A 23,898-nucleotide genomic window follows, 5' to 3' on the forward strand; every position below is an offset into this window, starting at 1 on the left:
CTTCAACACAACCCCCCCCCCCCCCCCCCCCCCCCCCCCACCACGACACACTGTGACCCTTTCTGCAACACATAGAGAAAAGTAAGCTGACACACACTACAATCATTCCTGTCCCACACACACTACAATCATTCCTGTCCCCCAACACACTACAATCATTCCTGTCCCACACACACTACAATCATTCCTGTCCCCCAACACACTACAATCATTCCTGTCCCACACACACTACAATCATTCCTGTCCCCCAACACACTACAATCATTCCTGTCCCCCAACACACTACAATCATTCCTGTCCCCCAACACACTACAATCATTCCTGTCCCACACACACTACAATCATTCCTGTCCCCCAACACACTACAATCATTCCTGTCCCACACACACTACAATCATTCCTGTCCCCCAACACACTACAATCATTCCTGTCCCACACACACTACAATCATTCCTGTCCCACACACACACTACAATCATTCCTGTCCCACACACACTACAATCATTCCTGTCCCACACACACTACAATCATTCCTGTCCCACACACACTACAATCATTCCTGTCCCACACACACTACAATCATTCCTGTCCCACACACACTACAATCATTCCTGTCCCACACACACTACAATCATTCCTGTCCCACACACACTACAATCATTCCTGTCCCTCACACATACACTACAATCATTCCTGGCTGACTCCTTCCCGTTGACCTCTCCCCAGGTCCCCCTCGCTGACCTCTCCCCAGGTCCCCCTCGCTGACCTCTCCCCAGGTCCCCATCGCTGACCTCTCCCCAGGTCCCCCTCGCTGACTCCTTCACGTTGACCTCTCCCCAGGCCCCCCTCGCTGACTCTTTCCCGTTGACCTCTCCCCAGGTCCCCCTCGTTGACCTCTCCCCAGGTCCCCCTCGTTGACTCCTTCCAGTTTGACCTCTCCCCAGGTCCCCCTCGTTGACCTCTCCCCAGGTCCCCCTCGCTGACCTCTCCCCAGGTCCCCCTCGCTGACTCCTTCACGTTGACCTCTCCCCAGGCCCCCCTCGCTGACTCTTTCCCGTTGACCTCTCCCCAGGTCCCCCTCGTTGACCTCTCCCCAGGCCCCCCTCGCTGACTCCTTCCTGTTGACCTCTCCCCAGGCCCCCCTCGCTGACTCCTTCCCGTTGACCTCTCCCCAGGTCCCCCTCTCTGACTCCTTCCCGTTGACCTCTCCCCAGGTCCCCCTCGCTGACTCCTTCCCGTTGACCTCTCCCCAGGTCCCCCTCTCTGACTCCTTCCCGTTGACCTCTCCCCAGGTCCCCCTCTCTGACTCCTTCCTGTTGACCTCTCCCCAGGACCGCCTCGCTGACTCCTTCCTGTTGACCTCTCCCCAGGTCCCCCTCGTTGACTCCTTCCAGTTTGACCTCTCTCCAGGTCCCCCTCGTTGACCTCTCCCCAGGTCCCCCTCGCTGACTCCTTCCCGTTAACCTATCCCCAGGTCCCCCTCGCTGACTCCTTCCCGTTGACCTCTCCCCAGGTCCCCCTCGCTGACTCCTTCCTGTTGACCTCTCCCCAGGTCCCCCTCGTTGACCTCTCTCCAGGTCCCCCTCGTTGACTCCTTCCAGTTTGACCTCTCCCCAGGTCCCCCTCGTTGACCTCTCCCCAGGTCCCCCTCGCTGACTCCTTCCCGTTGACCTCTCCCCAGGTCCCCCTCATTGACTCCTTCCAGTTTGACCTCTCCCCAGGTCCCCCTCGCTGACTCCTTCCCGTTGACCTCTCCCCAGGCCCTCCTCGCTGACTCCTTCCCGTTGACCTCTCCCCAGGTCCCCCTCGCTGACTCCTTCCCGTTGACCTCTCCCCAGGTCCCCCTCGTTGACCTCTCCCCAGGTCCCCCTCGTTGACTCCTTCCAGTTTGACCTCTCCCCAGGTCCCCCTCGTTGACCTCTCCCCAGGTCCCCCTCGCTGACTCCTTCCCGTTGACCTCTCCCCAGGTCCCCCTCATTGACTCCTTCCAGTTTGACCTCTCCCCAGGTCCCCCTCGTTGACCTCTCCCCAGGTCCCCCTAACTGATTCCTTCCCGTTGACCTCTCCCCAGGTCCCCCTCGCTGACTCCTTCCCGTTGACCTCTCCCCAGGTCCCCCTCGCTGACTCCTTCCCGTTGACCTCTCCCCAGGCCCTCCTCTCTGACCTCTCCCAAGGACCCCCTCGCTGACTCCTTCTTGTTGACCTCTCCCCAGGTCCCCCTCACTGACTCCTTCCCGTTGACCTCTCCCCAGGTACCCCTCTCTGACTCCTTCCCGTTGACCTCTCCCCAGGCCCCCCTCGCTGACTCCTTCCCGTTGACCTCTCCCCAGGCCCCCCTCGCTGACCTCTCCCCAGGTCCCCCTCCCTCTCTCTTACCGCGACACAGGTGAGTGCAGTGAGAACTCCAGAGAAGAACCCTCCTGCTCCTCTACCAGGACTGGTCTTGGGGATTCCTCTGGCTGCCTGATCACCATACCTACAGACAGGTTACACACAGACAGACCGGTTACACACAGATAGACAGGTTACACACAGACAGACAGGTTACACACAGACAGACAGGTTACACACAGACAGACAGGTTACACACAGACAGACAGGTTACACACAGACAGACAGGTTACACACAGACAGACAGGTTACACACAGATAGACAGGTTACACACAGATAGACAGGTTAGACATGCTACAGACAGGTAACAGACAGGTAACAGACAGGTAACAGACAGGTAACAGACAGGTAACAGACAGGTAACAGACAGGTAACAGACATGCTACAGACCGGTAACAGACATGCTACAGACCGGTAACAGACAGGTAACAGACATGCTACAGACAGGTAACAGACATGCTACAGACATGTAACAGACATGCTACAGACCGGTAACAGACTGGTTACAGACCGGTAACAGACATGCTACAGACCGGTAACAGACTGGTTACAGACCGGTAACAGACTGGTTACAGACCGGTAACAGACTGGTTACAGACCGGTAACATACTGGTTACAGACCGGTAACATACTGGTTACAGACCGGTAACATACTGGTTACAGACCGGTAACAGACTGGTTACAGACCGGTAACATACATGCTACAGACCGGTAACAGACTGGTTACAGACCGGTAACAGACTGGTTACAGACCGGTAACAGACTGGTTACAGACCGGTAACAGACGGGTAACAGAGGGGGCCCTAGGTATGAGCAACATGTTTATACAGCCGGGGGTTTCCATGCTACCAAGCATCTCAGAGTAGAAGTGCTGATCTAGGGTATACACCAGTCAGCAACAGGTGTGGTCAAATCCACTCATTTGAAGGGGTGTCTACATGCTTCTGTAGATGCAGTGCATTCAGAAAGTATTCAGACCCCTTCCCTTTTCCCACATTGTTATGTTACAGCCTTATTCTATAGGGGATTAAATCAAATAATTTCCTCATCAATCTACACACAATACCCCATAATGACATCACAATACCCCATAATGACATCACAATACCCCATAATGACATCACAATACCCCATAATGACATCACAATACCCCATAATGACATCACAATACCCCATAATGACAAAGCTAAAATAGGTTTAGAAATGTTTGCAATTTTTTTTTTTTTTATATAAAAAAAAAACTGAAATACCTTATTTACATAAGTATTCAGACCCTTTGCTATGAGACTATGAGACTCAAAATTGAGCTCAGGAGCATCCTGTTTCCATTGATAATCCTTGACAGGTTTCTACAACTTGATTGGAGTCTACCTGTGGTAAATTCAATTGATTGGACATGACTTGGAAAGGCACACACCTGTCTGTCTAAAGTTCCACAGTTGACAGTGAATGTCAGAGCAAAAACCAAGTCATGAGGTCAAAGGAATTGCCCGTAGAGCTCAGAGACAGGATTGCATCGAGGCACAGATTTCGGGAAGGGAACAAAAACATTTCTGCAGCATTGAAGGTCCCCAAGAACACAGTGGCCTCCATCATTCTTAAATGAAGGGCGTTTGGAACCACCAAGAGTCTTCCTAGCGCTGGCCGCCCGGCCAAACTGAGCAATCGGGAGAAGGGCCTAGGTCAGGGAGATAACCAAGAACCTGATGGTCACTCTGACAGAGTTCCAGAGTTCCTCTGTGGAGATGGGAGAACCTTCCTGAAGGACAACCATCTCTGCAGCACTCCACCAATCAGGCCTTTATGGTAGAGTGGCCTGACAGAAGCCCCTCTTCAGTAAAAGGCACATGATAGATCGCTTGACGTTTTACCAAAAGGCACCTAAAGACTCTCAGACCTGATGAAACATGATTCTCTGGTCTGATGAAACCAAGATTGAACTCTTTGGCCTAAATGCCAAGCATCATGTCTGGAGGAAACCTGGCACCATCCCTATGGTGAAGCATGGTGCTGTTTTTCAGTGGCAGAGAGACTAGTTGGGACCAAGGCAAAGATGAACGGAGCAAAGTACAGAGAGATCATTGATGAAATCCTGAGCGCTCTGGAGCAGGTTGTCAGACTGGGGCAAAGGTTCACCTTCCAAAGGGACAACGTCCCTAAAGCACACAGCCAAGACAACGCAGGAGTGTCTTTTGGACAAGTCTCAATGTCCTTGAGTGGCCCTGCCAGAGACCGGACTTGAACCCGATCGAACATCTCTGGAGCAGCGACGCTCCCCATCCAACCTGACAGAGCTTGAGAGGATCTGCAGAGAAGAATGGGAGAAACTCCCCAAATACAGGTGTGCCAAGCTTGTAGCGTCATTCACATGAAGACTCGAGGCTGTAATCGCTACCAAAGGTGCTTCAACAAAGTACTGAGTAAAGGGTCTGAAAACGTACGTAAATGTGATAGTTTTTTAATAATAAATTAACGAGGGAAAATAAACAATTGAATCCATCTTAGATTAAGGCTGTAACCTAACAGAATGTGGAAAAAGTCAAGGGGTCTGAATACTTTCTGAAGGCGCTGTATGTATGTGCACAGTACCAGTCGAAAGTTTGGACACACCTACTCATTCAAGGGTTTAGAACACCTACTCATTCAAGGGTTTAGAACACCTACTCATTCAAGGGTTTAGAACACCTACTCATTCAAGGGTTTAGAACACCTACTCATTCAAGGGTTTAGAACACCTACTCATTCAAGGGTTTAGAACACCTACTCATTCAAGGGTTTAGAACACCTACTCATTCAAGGGTTTAGAACACCTACTCATTCAAGGGTTTAGAACACCTACTCATTCAAGGGTTTAGAACACCTACTCATTCAAGGGTTTAGAACACCTACTCATTCAAGGGTTTAGAACACCTACTCATTCAAGGGTTTAGAACACCTACTCATTCAAGGGTTTAGAACACCTACTCATTCAAGGGTTTAGAACACCTACTCATTCAAGGGTTTTTCTTTATTTTTTAAACTATTTTCTACATTGTAAAATAATAGTGAAGACATCAAAACTACGAAATAACACACATGGAATCATGTAGTAACCATATAAAGTGTTAAATCAAAATATATTTGATATTTGAGATTCTTCAAAGTAGCCACCCCTTGCCCTGAAGACAGCCCTGCACACTTGGCTTAGGAAATAAATTCCACAAATTAACTTTTAACAAGGTACACCTGTTAATTGAAATGCCTTCCAGGTGACTACCTCATGAAGCTGGTTGAGAGAATGCCAAGAGTGTGCAAAGCTGTCAACAAGGCAAAGGGTGGCTACTTTGAGCAATCTCAAATAGGCCAGCTGGCTCTGAGTGTGTTAGTATGGTACCTCTGAAAGGCCAGCTGGCTCTGAGTGTGTTAGTATGGTACCTCTGATAGAGCCAGCAGGCTCTGAGTGTGTTAGTATGGTACCTCTGATAGAGCCAGCAGGCTCTGAGTGTGTTAGTACAGTACCTCTGATAGAGCCAGCAGGCTCTGAGTGTGTTAGTATGGTACCTCTGATAGAGCCAGCAGGCTCTGAGTGTGTTAGTATGGTACCTCTGACAGAGCCAGCAGGCTCTGAGTGTGTTAGTACAGTACCTCTGATAGAGCCAGCAGGCTCTGAGTGTGTTAGTATGGTACCTCTGATAGAGCCAGCAGGCTCTGAGTGTGTTAGTATGGTACCTCTGAAAGGCCAGCAGGCTCTGAGTGTGTTAGTACAGTACCTCTGATAGAGCCAGCAGGCTCTGAGTGTGTTAGTATGGTACCTCTGAAAGGCCAGCAGGCTCTGAGTGTGTTAGTATGGTACCTCTGATAGAGCCAGCAGGCTCTGAGTGTGTTAGTATGGTACCTCTGATAGAGCCAGCAGGCTCTGAGTGTGTTAGTATGGTACCTCTGAAAGGCCAGCAGGCTCTGAGTGTGTTAGTACAGTACCTCTGATAGAGCCAGCAGGCTCTGAGTGTGTTAGTATGGTACCTCTGATAGAGCCAGCAGGCTCTGAGTGTGTTAGTACAGTACCTCTGATAGAGCCAGCAGGCTCTGAGTGTGTTAGTATGGTACCTCTGAAAGGCCAGCAGGCTCTGGGAGATCTTGGGGTTCCCCTGGATCTCTGCTCTCCTCCTACCCACCACCTCTGAGAACAACCGCTCTACTGCATCTCTGAAAGAGGGAGGAGGCAGGTAGAAAGTAGGGAGAGGGGTAGAGGAGGGAGAGAGGAGGGGATGAGCACGATGTATTTATTTAATCTTTATAACCAGGAAGGGATCATTGAGATGAAAATCTCTTTTTCAAGAGCACCCTGGCCAAGATAGTCAGCACCAAGTCATTACAAAAAAAATAGACAGACAGACAACATGAAAAACTACAAGTAATCTAGTAAAAACCATTGAATTCACAAGAGTATAACAAAATCAAAAACAGCCAATTAAAAACATTGACAGGTCAGGGAATCAGCCTCAAAATCCTTCATCAGTGATTTAAAAACACCAATCAGGACAAGTTCTTCCAGTTTAAAAGTATTTTGTAAGGCGTTCCAAGACGATGGTGCAGAGTACATAAAAGCCCTTTTACCAAATTCAGTTGGGACATTTGGAACAGTTAGCAGGATAAAGTCCAGCGAACGAAGAGACGACCCACCACATTTCTGAACAATAAAAATGCCCAAATAAAAGATGGAGAGGATGGAGAGAGGAGGGGACGAGAGAGGGGTAGAGGATGGAGAGAGGAGGGGACGACAGAGGGGTAGAGGATGGAGAGAGGAGGGGACGAGAGAGGGGTAGAGGATGGAGAGAGGAGGGGACGAGAGAGTACCACGCTGATACCCTGCCTACAACTGACTGTAGCCCAGGTCTGCCCAACCCACTACTACTACTGATCTACCACGCTGATACCCTGCTTACCACTGACTGTAGCCCAGGTCTGCCCAACCCACTACTACTACTGATCTACCACGCTGATACCCTGCCTACCACTGACTGTAGCCCAGGTCTGCCCAACCCACTACTACTACTGATCTACCACGCTGATACCCTGCTTACCACTGACTGTAGCCCAGGTCTGCCCAACCCACTACTACTACTGATCTACCACGCTGATACCCTGCCTACCACTGACTGTAGCCCAGGTCTGCCCAACCCTCTTCCTGGAGATCTACTGTTCTGTAGGTTCAGTCCAACCCTCTTCCTGGAGATCGACTGTCCTGTACGTTCAGTCCAACCCTCTTCCTGGAGATCTACAATTGTCAAAATTCGATATAGAATTGCAATACATATGGTATTGGCACCCAAGTAAATCAAATTTTATTTGTCACATACACATGGTTAGCAGATGTTAATGCGAGTGTAGCGAAATGCTTGTGATGGTGATAATATGGTGAGGTCTAGAGAGTAGTACCAGTACGTTAAGTTCATGCACCCTAGTACCTTACCTCAGCAGGATGTTGACTTTGGGGAAGCCCTCCCACTTCTCCCTGCATTCGGGGCACTCAGTCTTCCTACTCGACTCCCACCAGAGAGCCAGGCAGTGGCGGCAGAAGCTGTGACCACAGTTCAACGTTGTCGGGTTGACCAGGACGTCGTAGCAACAGTGGCACCCAAACTGGTCTTCGCTGATGGAGGGGCTGGCAGAGGGCCGGGGGTACGGAGAGGGAGAGGGGTCAGAGGTCACAGGAGGGGTTAGGGGGGAGGAGAGATCGGAGAGAGGGTTGGGGGCGGGGGCAGCAGCGGCACCCCCCTCCATCTGCTGGATGATCTGGGGTCTGGAGGAGAGAGAACCAAAGAATACGTGAGAGGGGGACAGAGGTGAGAGAGAACCAAAGAGGGGGACAGAGGAGAGAGAGAACCAAAGAGGGGGACAGAGGAGAGAGAGAACCAAAGAGGGGGACAGAGGAGAGAGAGAACCAAAGAGGGGGACAGAGGAGAGAGAGAACCAAAGAGGGGGACAGAGGAGAGAGAGAACCAAAGAGGGGGACAGAGGAGAGAGAGAACCAAAGAGGGGGACAGAGGAGAGAGAGAACCAAAGAGGGGGACAGAGGAGAGAGAGAACCAAAGAGGGGGACAGAGGAGAGAGAGAACCAAAGAGGGGGACAGAGGAGAGAGAGAACCAAAGAGGGGGACAGAGGAGAGAGAGAACCAAAGAGGGGGACAGAGGAGAGAGAGAACCAAAGAGGGGGACAGAGGAGAGAGAGAACCAAAGAGGGGGACAGAGGAGAGAGAACCAAAGAGGGGGACAGAGGAGAGAGAACCAAAGAGGGGGACAGAGGAGAGAGAGAACCAAAGAGGGGGACAGAGGAGAGAGAGAACCAAAGAGGGGGACAGAGGAGAGAGAGAACCAAAGAGGGGGACAGAGGAGAGAGAGAACCAAAGAGGGGGACAGAGGAGAGAGAACCAAAGAGGGGGACAGAGGAGAGCGAGAGAGAAGCGCGAGAGAAAGAGAAAGAGCAAGAAACAGAATATGGGTTGTAAAAAAAAAACTTTCACTACTTGCACTTCCTTACAACACTGTAGTGTATATATGTTATTGTACACTGTATATCTACATAATATGATATGAAATGTCTTGATTATTTTGGAACTTCTGTGAGTGTAATGTTCATTGTTATTGTTTATTATCTACTCCATTTGCTTTGGCAATGTTAACATATGATTCCCGTGCCAGTAGAGCCCTTGAATTGAATATGAGAGAAAGAGAGAGAGAGAGAGAGAGAGAGAGAGAGAGAGAGAGAGAGAGAGAGAGAGAGAGAGAGAGAGAGAGAGAGAGAGAGAGAGAGAGACAAAGAGGGACAGAGACAAAACTATGAACTGCGTGAGACCCCAAATGGCAAATTATTACCGCAAATCAAAGTTTATTGGTCCTTTACACAGATGTTCAATGTTATCGCAGGTGCAGCAAAATGCACACCTTTCTAGCGCCAACAGTGCAGTAATATTGAGCAATACACACAATCCAAAAGGAGGGGGAAAAATACAAGAAATATCACAACGACTACTTTTGACCAGAGCCCAGGGTCCATAGCATAGACACTCCTCCATAGCCCTATGGGTCATGGTCGACATATGTACACTCACTATACTAGGAAATAGGTTGCCATTTGGGACGAATTTTTTTTCAAATATTACTGAATAACTGGCTTTGAGTTCTGACAATGTATTTTATGGCTAATAACAGGAACCCACTTTTATAGCTTCCTTAAATTGAGTAGTTTTGACAGACATGCAGTTTGGCTAACTAAATGAGTTAGTAAACAGGAAGTAACTCAAATGAACATAGCAACAAATGCATCCTTGTCAACTCCTCAGATCAACTTATACCGACGGGGAAACCTGTTCCTAGGAAAGAGAGGTTCATACAGGTTCTCATATTATGTCTAGCCATTTAATAAAAACAATCATTATTTTAGCTAGCTGATTCTTGACCAAATCACTGTATCTAACGTTAGCTGCTAACTAGTTAGCTAGTCAGTGGCAAACTCCCACATCATTGTGCTAACGTTAGCTACCGTTTGGTATTAAAAACAACATTTGTCACCTTTAGTTTCCTACCTCGGGAATAACGGCCGTTGCAACCAAGCTGGAAAATCACATCACTGCCGAATAGATGCTCTACCAAAGTTAGTTTTGATTATGCTAGCTAGCTAATAAGACAAGTCGACATTTTTTTCCGAGCAGTCAGACGGGTAGCTAAACAGCTAGCTTCTCATTTCACTTCTTTCTTGCCAGGGGTATATTCATTACGCGGAAGCAAACAGAGCCGAAGGGGAGGGACCTAGATGTATTTATTTTCGTTGTAAAATGTTTTCCGTTTGGAGTGAAAGGTTTCCGTTACTAAACGTTTTGCAACAGACGAGAGCTTTTGAAGCGGAATCCGCGTAATGAATACACCCACAGACTCGCTATAGGAAAATGATGCGTTCAAAACAACTGGGAACTCGGAAAAATACGAATTTATATATCGTCGTTAGGTCGGAAAGTCGGAGCTCTAGAAAGAGGCCCGAGTTCTCGAGTTGGATGACTGTTCAAATACATTTCCCCCCTCGGGCCTCATTTATTTTCCGAGTTCCCCGTTGTTTTGAACGCACTGATGTCGGAGCTTTCCGACTACCTAGTTGCGAGTTACCAGTTGTTATGAACGCGGCAAAACTCACACTCTGGTCACGTGAGCCGCGCGGTGACGTACTCATGAGCTAAAAAAAAAACAATGTGCTAATGCTCTTCCAGTTCAAAGTTCGCTTGTTTTGTCCTTTCGTAAAGTCTGTTTCCTGTTTATTATTTTCATGGAAAGTCGTCTATCACACCACGTATGTAGTAATTATCACAGTACATGTCTACGATTGCAGCGTAAGGCGGAAGCTGAAAGAATCAAATGGTTAATGTCAGCAAAGCTGAGCATACTGGTTACCCAGAGCAAACTGGCTACATAGGGCTCTAAAAAAAAGCGATCAGTGAACTAACTCTGTATATTGTGCTACATTGAACCTAAACCCATAGTCATCATGGATACTCTCTACACTTATAGATTACTACCACCCACACATACCAACACGAAGGACCCTGAATACAGTTATAGACTAGTGAAGCTCGAACTTGTAGACTGCTGGCAAACTCCAGACCTGAACATCATCATCAAACAAGAAGAGGAAGAGGATAGCTTTCTACAAGTTAAAGAAGAAGAAGAGGAGGAAGAGGATATATCTCTGCAAGTTGAAGAAGAAGAAGAGGAAGAGGACATCTCTCTACATATTAAAGAAGAAGAGGAGGAAGAGGATATCTCTCTACAAGTTAAAGAAGAAGAGGAAGATCACACTTTCATGGTCAAAGTAGAGGAGGAAGAGAAGGAAGAGAAGGACAAAGCTCTTGTAGTTAAAGAAGAGGAGGGTGGTTTTGAGGTCAAAAAAGAAGAAGAAGCTATAGAGGTTTTTATTTTTTCTGGTATGTACAGATAATGGGTACGTCCCAAAACGGCACCCTATTCCCTGTAGAGCCCTACAGGCCTTGGTCAAAAGTAGTGCCCTATAAAGTGAATAAGGTGCCAATTGGGACGCAGGCCAATATTGAGTGTTTGCTAGTACGAACCGTAACATGGCACTGTTTCTTCAGATTTAACCCAGCACTCTTTATTTCCTTGACGCAGACGGAAACTGCAACCAGTGGCCTGTCAGTGGGAAGAATCCCTCCGTATCAGAAGAACAACAACAACAACAAAAACAGACGCGACCAAAGAAACAGCCAAAACAGACCCAGGAACCCCACCACTCCCCTCTGTACTGCCCCGACTGTGGGATGAGTTTTGTCAGCCCTGGGATACTGAACGCGCACCGCGGAATCCACCAGCCCAGAATAATCCACGCCGCCACCACCACCACCACCGGTGAGCCGTCTCACTACTGCCATGACTGCGGCAAGACCTTCGACACCGCCCGCTACCTCAAAAAGCACCGCTTGGTTCACACAGCAGAGAGGACGCACCACTGTTCCCAGTGCGACCGGAGCTTCCTGAGACTCCAGCACCTCAAAGAGCACCAGAGAACCCACAGCGGAGAGAAGCCTCACTACTGCTCCGCGTGTGGGAAGGGCTTCACCAAGGTCCGACTGCTCCGGACACACCAGCGGCTGCATGCCGTGGAGGGGGCCGACGTCGTCGGGGGTGGGGCGGAGACTGGGATGAAGGAAGGTAGTGGGGTGGCGATGTCAGCGATGGGGCGGAAGAGAGCGCTGAGAGTTCTGGCCGGAGTGGACTACTACTACTGCTCTGAGTGTGGGAAGAGCTTCTCCAGTGCGGCCTATCTTAAGGTGTGCAAAATAGAATCACTCTCACACTACGTCTGTTCCCATCACCACCTGTATTGACAAGCCTATACAGTGGGCCGGCCTTTCTGTTCTTTTCTTCCCCCAAGTACTTTATTAGTCCAGCACCTACGTTTGTTAAGGATGTGCGTATTGACCACAAACGTTTCTACAGATATCAAATCAAATCAAATTTTATTTGTCACATATACACATGGTTAGCAAATGTTAAAGCGAGTGTAGCGAAATGCTTGTGCTTCTAGTTCCGACCGTGCAGTAATATCTAACAAGTAATCTAACCTAACAATCACGCTGACATGCAGTTGCCAGACTTGGCTCAGTAGCTGTCTCTCCCGTTGAAATAGAACGAATAGAACGCACCTCCCTGTTCCAAGTCAATGATGTCATAATGGGTGGACGGCGGTTCAGTTTGCCAGTCAAATTGCCCGGGTTGGAGGTTCCTAGCCCGTTCCGTTCATTCCATTTCGATGGTGTCTCCAAATTACCATGTACAATAGAAAACCTATTGTCCATGAAACGTTCAGATAGAAATAGTCTATCTAGAACAAACATGCCTCTCTGACATGTAGCATACGGAATCACGTCGGCTCTATTCGTGGCATTTCTATTCCGCAAAGTTCAACAACTTTTCGGGCTACTGAACGGCGGCCCTGTTGTTTCAATTTTGATGAACGATGCGTTTCTAAACACAAGAGATTCTGTAAAATAAAGTTATAATATGTAATTCTATGTTTCTGTCTCAGGTGCATCAGAAGGCTCACACAGGAGACAAACCATACCAGTGTGCTCACTGTAAGAAATCATTCAGCACGTCGTGGGGTTTAAAGGTTCACCGGCAGAATCGCTCTGGAGAGAAGCCCTACCAGTGCGCCGACTGTGGGAAGAGGTTCTCGGACCTGCGCAGCCACAAAGCCCACCGGAGCACCCACACTGGAGAGAAACCATACACATGCCCTGTCTGTGGAAAAGGCTTTGCCTGGCTAAAGAGCCTACAGAAACACCAGGCCACACACAGTAGCAGTGGTGGTGGAGTCATAGAAGTACATATAGAATAATGTAGGATATCCTGGAGGGTTTCACTCCAACCCCAATCCAGCAGGGTAGTTACAACTACGGGACAGGAGGGTAGCTCTCCAGGAACAGGGTTTGGTTATAGGAGGGTAGCTCTCCAGGAACAGGGTTGGGTTATAGGAGGGTAGCTCTCCAGGAACAGGGTTGGGTTATAGGAAGGTAGCTCCCCAGGAACAGGGTTGGGTTATAGGAGGGTAGCTCTCAAGGAACAGGGTTGGGTTATAAGAGGGTAGCTCTCCAGGAACAGGGTTGGGTTATAGGAGGGTAGATCTCCAGGAACAGGGTTGGGTTATAGGAGGGTCTCCAGGAACAGGGTTGGGTTATAGGAAGGTAGCTCTCCAGGAACATGGTTGGGTTATAGGAGGGTAGCTCTCCAGGAACAGGGTTGGGTTATAGGAAGGTAGCTCTCCAGGAACAGGGTTGGGTTACAGGAGGGTAGCTCTCAAGGAACAGGGTTGGGTTATAGGGGGGTAGCTCTCCAGGAACAGGGTTGGGTTATAGGAAGGTAGCTCTCCAGGAACATGGTTGGGTTATAGGAAGGTAGCTCTCCAGGAACAGGGTTGGGCTAAAGGAGGGTAGCTCTCCAGGAACAGGGTTGGGTTATAGGAGGCTAGCTCTCCAGGAACAGGGTTGGGTTATAAGAGGGTAGCTCTCCAGGAACAGGGTTGGGTTAAAGGAGGGTAGCTCTCCAGGAACAGGGTTGGGTTATAAGAGGGTAGCTCTCCAGGAACAGGGTTGGGTTATAGGAGGGTAGCTCTCCAGGAACAGGGTTGGGTTATAGGAAGGTAGCTCTCCAGGAACAGGGTTGGGTTATAGGAGGGTAGCTCTCCAGGAACAGGGTTGGGTTATAGGAGGGTAGCTCTCCAGGAACAGGGTTGGGTTAAAGGAGGGTAGCTCTCCAGGAACAGGGTTGGGTTAAAGGAGGGTAGCTCTCCAGGAACAGGGTTGGGTTATAAGAGGGTAGCTCTCCAGGAACAGGGTTGGGTTATAAGAGGGTAGCTCTCCAGGAACAGGGTTGGGTTATAAGAGGGTAGCTCTCCAGGAACAGGGTTGGGTTATAAGAGGGTAGCTCTCCAGGAACAGGATTGGGTTAAAGGAGGGTAGCTCTCCAGGAACAGGGTTGGGTTAAAGGAGGGTAGCTCTCCAGGTTAATCACGTCACATCACCTGGATTTTAAGCCTTTTCCAGAAATGAGAATTAGATTCCAAATGAAAGCAATCGTCTCAGTGTGGTGCCGGAGGACGGGGCTGGACCAGCTGACATAAAAAAGAAAAGGGGACAGTTTGATTAAAAGCTTGAAATAAAAGTACAAATCCAGGTCAAAACACAGGGCCCTAATTATAGAAACACAACGTCACGCTCTCTCTTGGATGAGGGAATGCTGTTGTGTCAGAAGGACATCAAAATGTCACATAACACCGGCTGGTAAAGCTCTTCTCTTGGATGAGGGAATGCTGTTGTGTCAGAAGGACATCAAAATGCCACATAACACCGGCTGGTAAAGCTCTTCTCTTGGATGAGGGAATGCTGTTGTGTCAGAAGGACATCAAAATGCCACATAACACCGGCTGGTAAACTCTTCTCTTGGATGAGGGAATGCTGTTGTGTCAGAAGGACATCAAAATGTCACATAACACCGGCTGGTAAAGCTCTTCTCTTGGATGAGGGAATGCTGTTGTGTCAGAAGGACATCAAAATGCCACATAACACCGGCTGGTAAAGCTCTTCTCTTGGATGAGGGAATGCTGTCGTGTCAGAAGGACATCAAAATGTCACATAACATCAGCTGGTAAAGCTCTTCTCTTGGATGAGGGAATGCTGTCGTGTCAGAAGGACATCAAAATGTCACATAACACCGGCTGGTAAAGCTCTTCTCTTGGATGAGGGAATGCTGTTGTGTCAGAAGGACATCAAAATGTCACATAACACCGGCTGGTAAACTCTTCTCTTGGATGAGGGAATGCTGTTGTGTCAGAAGGACATCAAAATGTCACATAACATCAGCTGGTAAGCTCTTCTCTTGGATGAGGGAATGCTGTTGTGTCAGAAGGACATCAAAATGTCACATAACATCAGCTGGTAAGCTCTTCTCTTGGATGAGGGAATGCTGTTGTGTCAGAAGGACATCAAAATGTCACATAACATCAGCTGGTAAGCTCTTCTCTTGGATGAGGGAATGCTGTTGTGTCAGAAGGACATCAAAATGTCACATAACATCAGCTGGTAAAGCTCTTCTCTTGGATGAGGGAATGCTGTTGTGTCAGAAGGACATCAAAATGCCACATAACACCGGCTGGTAAACTCTTCTCTTGGATGAGGGAATGCTGTTGTGTCAGAAGGACTGTTTTAATGACATCAAAATGTCACATAAGTATGTGACTTGTAATTATATATTTTAGATGTTTATATTCATACGCCAAATGTGGTTTGTAAGCCTAGTTTTTTGTTCTCTCAAAGTGTTCTTTGGATGGATTGTGCAACAGTCGATGGCCATCTTTTGGGGTTTTTTCCGACAGCAAAATGTGCTCACTATAACATGAAGTGTGTGGAGCAATGTTTGGTTTGGATCTGAAATGAATGGATGATGAAAATAAACATGGTCAGTTGTTGCACTCCGATCTGATATCTGTCTTTATTTTGTCGCTGAGTTCAAAGCACATGCTAACGTCTGGTAGCAAAACATCTGATTTCTGTCTTTATTTTGTAGCTGAGTTCAAAGCACATGCTAACGTCTGGTAGCATAACAGTTGTCCACATTGTCACGTCTTCATATCCACTTTGAAGCCTTTCAAAAGCAGATATGGCGTTGGAACTGGAGGCGGAGCAAAACCACTCTATTGAGCAGTGGAGGCTGGTGGGAGGATCTATAGGAGGAGGGGCTCGTTGTAATGGCTGGAAAGAATTGAAATGGAATGGAGCCAAACGTGGTTTACATATGTATTGTTTGATATCGTTCCATTTCAGACATTACAATGACCCAGTCTTCCTATAGCTCCTCCCACCAGCTTCCACTGGTTATTAGGTGTGTAACCCCCCCTCCAAAACATGGCTGTAGTTACTAGGTACACCACTTTAACAGATAAAGTGAACGATTTTGTTTCGTTTCATGACTTATCTTCATTGATTAATTATACTGTATTGACAAATATGGTTTAACGGTAACCTTTACACAAACATGATTGCCAACAGATTTGTCCAAGAGAAACAATTCACATCATAAACTAGGTTTCCATTCCAATTGGCGACAGATTTCCATGTCAATATTCTAGAATTAGCATACATAAAATATGCGCATATTCCCACCAGTGGTGTTTCCACCAAACTGAATTGTTGCGAGAAAAAAAAATCAGTGCGTGATGACGTAGGGAACGCAAAATTTACTTTTCCCACTTTAGTTTTCATGTACCGAATACATTTTTGCAATGTGTTTCCGTTGCATTTTCAACACTACGGATAGTTTTGTCACAAAAACTGTTGCGTTAAATAGCAAATGTTCCTAGTCTGGTTTTGGCACGTGCTCTCGATCCAGCAGCTCACAGAGAGAGTTTGGGTAGGTTAGTCTACAATAAAGTATGAGATTATGGATAAGAGCGAGAATATTTTGATTTGTCAAAAGGCAATCAATCATCGATTATCATATCACCAGAATAAGACCCTCGACATTTATTGGAAAGGAGCATCAAGATCACCTTGCACTTTCACCACCCTGTGAAGTTCATGATTTCTACGTATTTCATCTGTAGCCTAATAAACTGCTTGCTTTCCCGACGAGTCGTAGGTGAGGACCACACACCACGTCATCGCGTGAGTGACTCCAAATGTACTTCGATATGACGGGTATTAATTATATCAATATTTACACGTAAAGGCGTTTCCAGGGCCATTTCTCGCATAAATACTTTGACCGACACAAAAAGATCCCATCATGTCGACGCACAAATGATCTGTCGGCATTTATAAAATCATATCAAAAATTGAACAGCCGCCATTCTTTTTTTGGTTTATACAGTATGACTTCACACACATAACGACTGTAATGGAAACGTAGTAAAATGTGTCTTTCATGTAATGTCAGTTTCTAAACAACCTAAAAAAAAAAATCACAAAAAAAACAACATTTAATCAAAATGACCATTTTGTCGACATCTTAAACAGAGCGTTGACCTTGTGTCTGCTCAGTACAACGACAGAACATTCTAATAGACATGTTGACATCACCACTGTGACGTCATCACGGAACGAGTAGAGTGCTGGCAAAGTAATGTTCTATCTCTCTTTCCAATGATGTGGCATCGATGGCATCCCCGAGGATGATAAATATATATTTTTTGAGGGGGCTTCTGAGTGGCACAGCGGTCTAAGGCACTGCATTTCAGTGCAAGAGGCGTCACTACAGTCCCTGGTTTGAATCCAGGCTGTATCACATCCGGCCGTGACTGGGAGTCCCATAGTGCGGCGCACAATTGGCCCAGCGTCGTCCAGGTTTGGCCGGGGTGGGCCGTCATAATAAATAAAAATGTGTTCTTAACTGACTTGCCTAGTTAAATAAAAAAAACAATAAAAAAAAATGTAATGTCTGTTTCTAGGCAACTAAAAAAAAAAGAAATCAAGACATCGTTACATCATCACGTGATGTAGAGTAGAGCTTGTCCTCGTCCTCTATGTTACCGAGTCCGCTACGTGTGGTGCTGTGGTCCGGGTTGAACTTCATATGTTCCTTCAGCTGCTTCAGCTGATAGTAACTCTTCCCACAGTCGTAGCAGTAGAAGGGCTTCTCTCCCGTGTGAATCCTCTGGTGCACCTTCAACTCTGAGGACGTGATGAAACGCTTGTCACAGTCGAAGCAGGGGTAAGGCCTCTCTCCTGTGTGAGTCCTCAGGTGCACCTTCAAAGTTAATTAATAAGTAATTAAAGTAATTAATAAGAATTTCAGTATATAGTAAATAGCAAGTATTATGTTGTGTAAACTGAAATAAAATCCACAACTAAATAGTTATATTGTACCTTTAAGGTCCCCTGAGCACGGAAGGTCTTGTCGCAGTAGGAGCAGGCGTAAGGCTTCTGGTCAGAGTGTATTCTCTGGTGGAGCTTGAGGTTGGACAGCTGTTTGAAGGCCTTGTCGCAGTAGGAACAGCTGTGAGGTTTCTCCTGGCTGTGGATCTTCTCATGGACCCTGGAGCAACAGATAATACATGAACCAGTAGTTCAAGTTCACTTGAATATCCCACAATGGGACATTGACTGGTTAAGTACTAGTAGTTCAAGTTCACTTGAATATCCCACAACGGGACATTGACTGGTTAAGTACTAGTAGTTCTAGTTCACTTGAATATCCCACAACGGGACATTGACTGGTTAAGTACTAGTAGTTCAAGTTCACTTGAATATCCCACAACGGGACATTGACTGGTTAAGTACTAGTAGTTCTAGTTCACTTGAATATCCCACAACGGGACATTGACTGGTTAAGTACTAGTAGTTCAAGTTCACTTGAATATCCCACAACGGGACATTGACTGGTTAAGTACTAGTAGTTCTAGATCACTTGAATATCCCACAACGGGACATTGACTGGTTAAGTACTAGTAGTTCTAGATCACTTGAATATCCCACAACAGGAAATTGACTGGTTAAGTACTAGTAGTTCTAGTTCACTTGAATATCCCACAACAGGAAATTGACTGGTTAAGTACTAGTAGTTCTAGATCACTTGAATATCCCACAACAGGACATTGACTGGTTAAGTACTAGTAGTTCTAGATCACTTGAATATCCCACAACAGGAAATTGACTGGTTAAGTACTAGTAGTTCTAGATCACGTGAATATCCCACAACAGGAAATTGGTTTGTGACAGTTAAAAAAATAATTTAAAAAGACATGACAACATTGAATCATAACAACAGAAAATACAGTTTAATGAAATAAATGACGACATAACGGATGTCGTAATAAAACAAACAGATGACTTAATAATAATGTTTTCTCCAGATAAAAACGTAGTAACTTATTACAATGTCCGGTGGTTATTACGTTATCAGGGGAGTAACACATGGGCCCATACTCATAAAGCATCTCAAAGTAGGAGAGCTGATCTGGGATCAGGTCCCCTTGTACATGTGATGTTGTTCATATCAGATCCAATAGGAGAGCTGATCTGGGATCAGGTCCCCTTGTACATGTGATGTTGTTCAGATCAGATCCAATAGGAGAGCTGATCTAGGATCAGGTCCCCTTGTACATGTGATGTTGTTCAGATCTAATAGGAGAGCTGATCTGGGATCAGGTCCCCTTGTACATGTGATGTTGTTCAGATCAGATCTAATAGGAGAGCTGATCTAGGATCAGGTCCCCTTGCACATGTGATGTTGTTCAGATCAGATCCAATAGGAGAGCTGATCTAGGATCAGGTCCCCTTGTACATGTGATGTTGTTCAGATCAGATCTAATAGGAGAGCTGATCTAGGATCAGGTCCCCTTGTACATGTGATGTTGTTCAGATCAGATCTAATAGGAGAGCTGATCTAGGATCAGGTCCCCTTGCACATGTGATGTTGTTCAGATCAGATCTAATAGGAGAGCTGATCTAGGATCAGGTCCCCTTGTACATGTGATGTTGTTCAGATCCAATAGGAGAGCTGATCTAGGATCAGATCCCCTGTACATGTGATGTTGTTCAGATCCAATAGGAGAGCTGATCTAGGATCAGATCCCTCGGTCCAGTCATTGTAATCTAAAAGACCAAACGGATCCTAAATCAGCACTCCGACTCAGACGGTTTATGAATACAGTTACCTGAGCTCGCTGGAGGAAGGGAACTTCATGGGGCAGCTGCTGCAGTGGTACGGCTTCTCTCCTGTATGGATACGCTGGTGCTTCTTCAGATGGCCAGACTCTACAAAGGTCTTCCCACAGAAGGAGCAGCAGAACGGTCTCTCTCCGGTGTGCCTGCGCTCGTGGGATTTCAGGTTCCCCGTTTGGGCGAAGCCCTTAAAAATCAAATCAAATTTAAAGTGCATTTAAAATCACAACACTATTTTTGCCAGAGTCTGGAGTATTTACACTGAGTACACAAAACATTAGGAACGTCTTGCTAATATCGAGTTGCCCTTAGAACAGCCTCACTTCCTTGGGGGCGTGGCCTCTACACGGTGTGGAAAGAGTTCCACGGGGATGCTGGCCCATGTTGACTCCAGTGCTTCCCACTGTTGTGTCATGTTGGTTGGATGTGCTTTGGGTGGTTCAACAGGAAACTGTTGAGCGTGGAAAAACCCAGCAGCGTTGCGGTATCTTGACACACTCAAACTGGCACCTACCTGGCATCTATCTGGCACCTACCTGGCACCTACCTCAATACTCCGTTCAAAGACACTTAAATATTTTGTCTCGAGGCCTAACAATCCTTCTTTAACCCGTCTCCTCTCCTTTATCTACACTGATCGAAGTGGATTTAACAAGTGACATCAATAAGAGATCATAGCTTTCACCTGAATTCACCTGGTCAGTCTGTCATGAAAAGAGCAGGTGTCCTTAATGTTTTGTACACTCAGTGTATACATCTGGCGACATGGGTACGAATCCTCTCTCTCTCTCTCTGTCTGTATCTGTCTCCCCTATACATTCTGACTATCACTGTCCATATAAACAACTATAAATTACTACAAAATGTATTTTAAAATCGCAACACTCTTCACAGTAAAACAATCAAATGACAAGAAGTAAAAGCAAACCATCAGTAAAAGAGATTTAATTAAAAGAACCAATCTTCCCACACACCTCACAGACGTAAGGTCTCTCTCCTGTGTGTGTTCTCTGGTGGGTCTTTAGAGATTTAATAAAAAGAACCAACCTTCCCCACACACCTCACAGACGTAAGGTCTCTCTCCTGTGTGTGTTCTCTGGTGGGTCTTTAGAGATTTAATAAAAATAACCAACCTTCCCACACACCTCACAGACGTAAGGTCTCTCTCCTGTGTGTGTTCTCTGGTGGGTCTTTAGAGATTTAATAAAAATAACCAACCTTCCCCACACACCTCACAGACGTAAGGTCTCTCTCCTGTGTGTGTTCTCTGGTGGGTCTTTAGAGATTTAATAAAAAGAACCAACCTTCCCCACACACCTCACAGACGTAAGGTCTCTCTCCTGTGTGTGTTCTCTGGTGGGTCTTTAGAGATTTAATAAAAAGAACCAACCTTCCCACACACCTCACAGACGTAAGGTCTCTCTCCTGTGTGTGTTCTCTGGTGGGTCTTTAAAGCAGCCAGTATGGTGAAGCTCTTGTCACAGTCTGGACAGGGGAAGGGTCTCTCTCCTGTATTGGGTGAGGGACACAAAACACACCACGTATTGAACTTGATTTGTCTGATGATTGAATGACTTTAAAAAAGGTACACTAGAACGACCTTAAACAATTCAAACCCCCCAAAACAAGTGGACAAAACTTGTGTCAAAACTATTTATTGACCAGATTGGTTGAGAACCCGACTCTTGATTTTTCACTTGATTGAACTTTGAAAATAAATTTAGGCTGAATACTTTCCAAAGGAACCAAAGTAAAACTTTTAAAAAACCTGTGTGTGTGAGTGTGTGTCTCTTCAGCTCGGCTGGTGAGCAGAACCTCTTGGCGCAGGCCGGTACGGAGCAGGGGTACGGTCTCAGTCGGGTGTGGATGACCTGGTGTTTGTCTAAGCTAACAGTGGTGGATAAACGCTTCCCACACCTAGAGCAGGGGAACGGCCTCTGATGACCGCCTTTGGTCTTGTTGGGCTTAGTCCCTGGGTTTGCTGAGATCTGGGGGCTCCTCTCCTCATCTTCCTCATCTTCCTCTCTGGATGCAGGGTCCTTGTCCGATGCCCCTCCACCGGCAGGGCCAGACCTGGGGTCGTTGTTATGGTGGGGGTTGTTCAGGTCAGGGGTGGCTCTAGGGCCATTGTCAGGGGTGGCTCTAGGGCCATTGTCAGGGGTGGCTCTAGGGCCATTGTCAGGGGTGGCTCTAGGGCCATTGTCAGGGCTGGAGTCGTCAGAACTGTGGCTGGTAATGTCAGAAGTGGGGCTTGGGTTGTCATCTGAGGGAACAGAGAAATCTCAGGTCAGATAAGAGGCTTAGTAACACCATATACTATGGTTCCTCTGTGATGCTGTATAGGATATACTATGGCTCCTCTGTGATGCTGTACTCACTAGTCTGTATAGGATATACTATGGCTCCTCTGTGATGCTGTATAGGATATACTATGGCTCCTCTGTGATGCTGTACTCACTAGGCTGTATAGGATATACTATGGCTCCTCTGTGATGCTGTATAGGATATACTATGGCTCCTCTGTGATGCTGTACTCACTAGGCTGTATAGGATATACTATGGCTCCTCTGTGATGCTGTACCCACTAGGCTGTATAGGATATACTTTGGCTCCTCTGTGATGCTGTACTCACTAGACTGTATAGGATATACTATGGCTCCTCTGTGATGCTGTATAGGATATACTATGGCTCCTCTGTGATGCTGTACTCACTAGGCTGTATAGGATATATTATGGCTTCTTCCTCTTCCTCCTTCTTGACGTTGAAGAACCCTGAAGGAAACACACAAGATTTAAATCACGGCAAGTTGTAAATAAACAAATCACAAAGAGAGAGAAGGCAAGAGCACCTGTACTTGGGTGAGCCACACCCCATGTCTCTTCCTCCTCTTCTTCTGTTTTCACATGGGCAAAACTCAGGTACGTTGTTAGGGGTGTTGTTAGGGGCCCACAGTCCTCCTGCTTCACCCCCCTCAGGGTCTGCATTACTTGGTCTCCATGGATACCTTTGGGCCCAGGGGACCCTGTGAGTTTGGTCTCCTGAGAGAGAAGAAAACTGAAGTGGATTTGTCACTACAATTATTTCCAGACAAAGCATTTTTATGGTTACATGTAGCTTTCTTTAGTGTGCGTATATATATACTTTAATATATATATTTATATATATATTTACTTTAACTTTTTTTTTTCTAAGCAAATGCCGGCCAGGAACAGTTGTAATTAATATAGTTGTTCAGTTTAACTCAATTCTTTGGTAGGTACCGAACATATTTTAACATGATTAAGTTTGAAAAATGTGTGAATGGCAAGTTGAATGGCTGTTTCCTGGGCTTAAAGGATAATCGCAATATTCAACTGACTCCTTCGTAAACCCAGATTCTGGTTTATTCTACATCATGCCTGAACACGCATCTCTATACATATTCATTGATGGAAACTGCTAGCACCAACATGGTCGCTGCATATCACCATTCTAGCTATTTCACTTCACTTCTGTAACGGGAAATATAATGTTGAAACGTATCGATTAGACTGCTTCCACCGGGCAAGGAAACTGCTGCTTTGTTCAAAATCGCTGAACTGACCAGAAAATTTAAAAAACATACGTCCACCTTCGAAACATTATAAATGTTATATTTGAGTTTATTGTTATCTACTCACCACCACGTCCATTGTATATAGTAGTGCTCTTTAAAAAAAGAAGAAGCTCAGAATATGAAACAAACTGGTTGTTGTTTTTCTTCCGGCTTCCGCCTCAGTGTCGTCAGACGTGATCATCTAGACGAGAGTAATCAACTACCGCTTGTGATT

At 46.5% G+C, this 23,898-nt stretch overlaps 3 protein-coding genes across 6 annotated transcripts in view; 1 reads left to right on the forward strand and 2 right to left on the reverse strand.

Annotated features, from left to right (window-relative positions):
• Positions 1-10,355, reverse strand: part of LOC110487344 (bifunctional apoptosis regulator) — an 18,783-nt gene extending 8,428 nt beyond the window's left edge. The window contains exons 1-4 of one of the 2 annotated variants that reach the window (XM_036942259.1): positions 9,941-10,355; positions 7,842-8,171; positions 6,476-6,574; positions 2,377-2,476 (exon numbers count right to left, since the gene is read on the reverse strand). In XM_036942259.1, coding sequence (XP_036798154.1) covers positions 2,377-2,476; positions 6,476-6,574; positions 7,842-8,152 — 510 coding nt within the window. In that variant the 5' untranslated portion in view covers positions 8,153-8,171; positions 9,941-10,355. The remainder of the gene's footprint in view (positions 1-2,376; positions 2,477-6,475; positions 6,575-7,841; positions 8,172-9,940) is intronic. The other variant, XM_036942257.1, reaches the window with a different exon arrangement.
• A 268-nt stretch (positions 10,356-10,623) lies between these two features.
• LOC110487171 (zinc finger and SCAN domain-containing protein 2-like) lies at positions 10,624-13,459 on the forward strand. The gene is made up of 3 exons (XM_021559092.2): positions 10,624-11,340; positions 11,543-12,201; positions 12,960-13,459. The coding sequence occupies exons 1-3, from the start codon at positions 10,905-10,907 to the stop codon at positions 13,269-13,271; spliced, it is 1,407 nt and encodes a 468-aa protein (XP_021414767.2). The 5' UTR covers positions 10,624-10,904; the 3' UTR covers positions 13,272-13,459.
• A 4,334-nt stretch (positions 13,460-17,793) lies between these two features.
• On the reverse strand, positions 17,794-23,893 carry LOC110487174 (zinc finger protein OZF). Of its 3 annotated transcripts, none has more exons than XM_036942254.1 (8): positions 23,749-23,893; positions 22,938-23,127; positions 22,801-22,860; positions 21,857-22,351; positions 21,491-21,597; positions 20,082-20,275; positions 18,292-18,460; positions 17,794-18,172 (listed from the first exon to the last, which is right to left on the reverse strand). In XM_036942254.1, exons 1-8 carry the CDS (start codon positions 23,758-23,760, stop codon positions 17,894-17,896), a joined length of 1,506 nt encoding a protein of 501 aa, XP_036798149.1. In that variant the 5' UTR covers positions 23,761-23,893; the 3' UTR covers positions 17,794-17,893. The 3 variants fall into 3 exon arrangements, with proteins under 3 accessions (XP_036798149.1, XP_036798148.1, XP_036798150.1); XM_036942253.1 differs by having other exon boundaries at positions 17,795-18,172; positions 21,479-21,597; XM_036942255.1 differs by having other exon boundaries at positions 17,795-18,172; positions 21,479-21,597; positions 22,938-23,143; positions 23,749-23,860.
• Positions 23,894-23,898: the final 5 nt, after the last annotated feature.

This window comes from Oncorhynchus mykiss, chromosome 13 (assembly GCF_013265735.2).
Source record: "Oncorhynchus mykiss isolate Arlee chromosome 13, USDA_OmykA_1.1, whole genome shotgun sequence".
NCBI classification, from domain to species: domain Eukaryota; kingdom Metazoa; phylum Chordata; class Actinopteri; order Salmoniformes; family Salmonidae; genus Oncorhynchus; species Oncorhynchus mykiss.

Excerpts from the sequence above, each read along its gene's own strand:
- LOC110487174 (XM_036942253.1), bottom strand. Across the intron at positions 21,598-21,856 it reads ACACACACTCACACACACAG|GAGAGAGACCCTTCCCCTGT; the intron begins GTTTTTTAAAAG and ends CACCCAATACAG. Across the intron at positions 20,276-21,478 it reads TCTGTGAGGTGTGTGGGAAG|GGCTTCGCCCAAACGGGGAA; the intron begins GTTGGTTCTTTT and ends TTGATTTTTAAG.
- LOC110487171 (XM_021559092.2), top strand. The coding sequence starts at position 10,905 with ATGGATACTCTCTACACTTATAGATTACTACCACCCACACATACCAAC. Across the intron at positions 11,341-11,542 it reads AGAGGTTTTTATTTTTTCTG|ACGGAAACTGCAACCAGTGG; the intron begins GTATGTACAGAT and ends TCCTTGACGCAG. Across the intron at positions 12,202-12,959 it reads CCAGTGCGGCCTATCTTAAG|GTGCATCAGAAGGCTCACAC; the intron begins GTGTGCAAAATA and ends TTTCTGTCTCAG.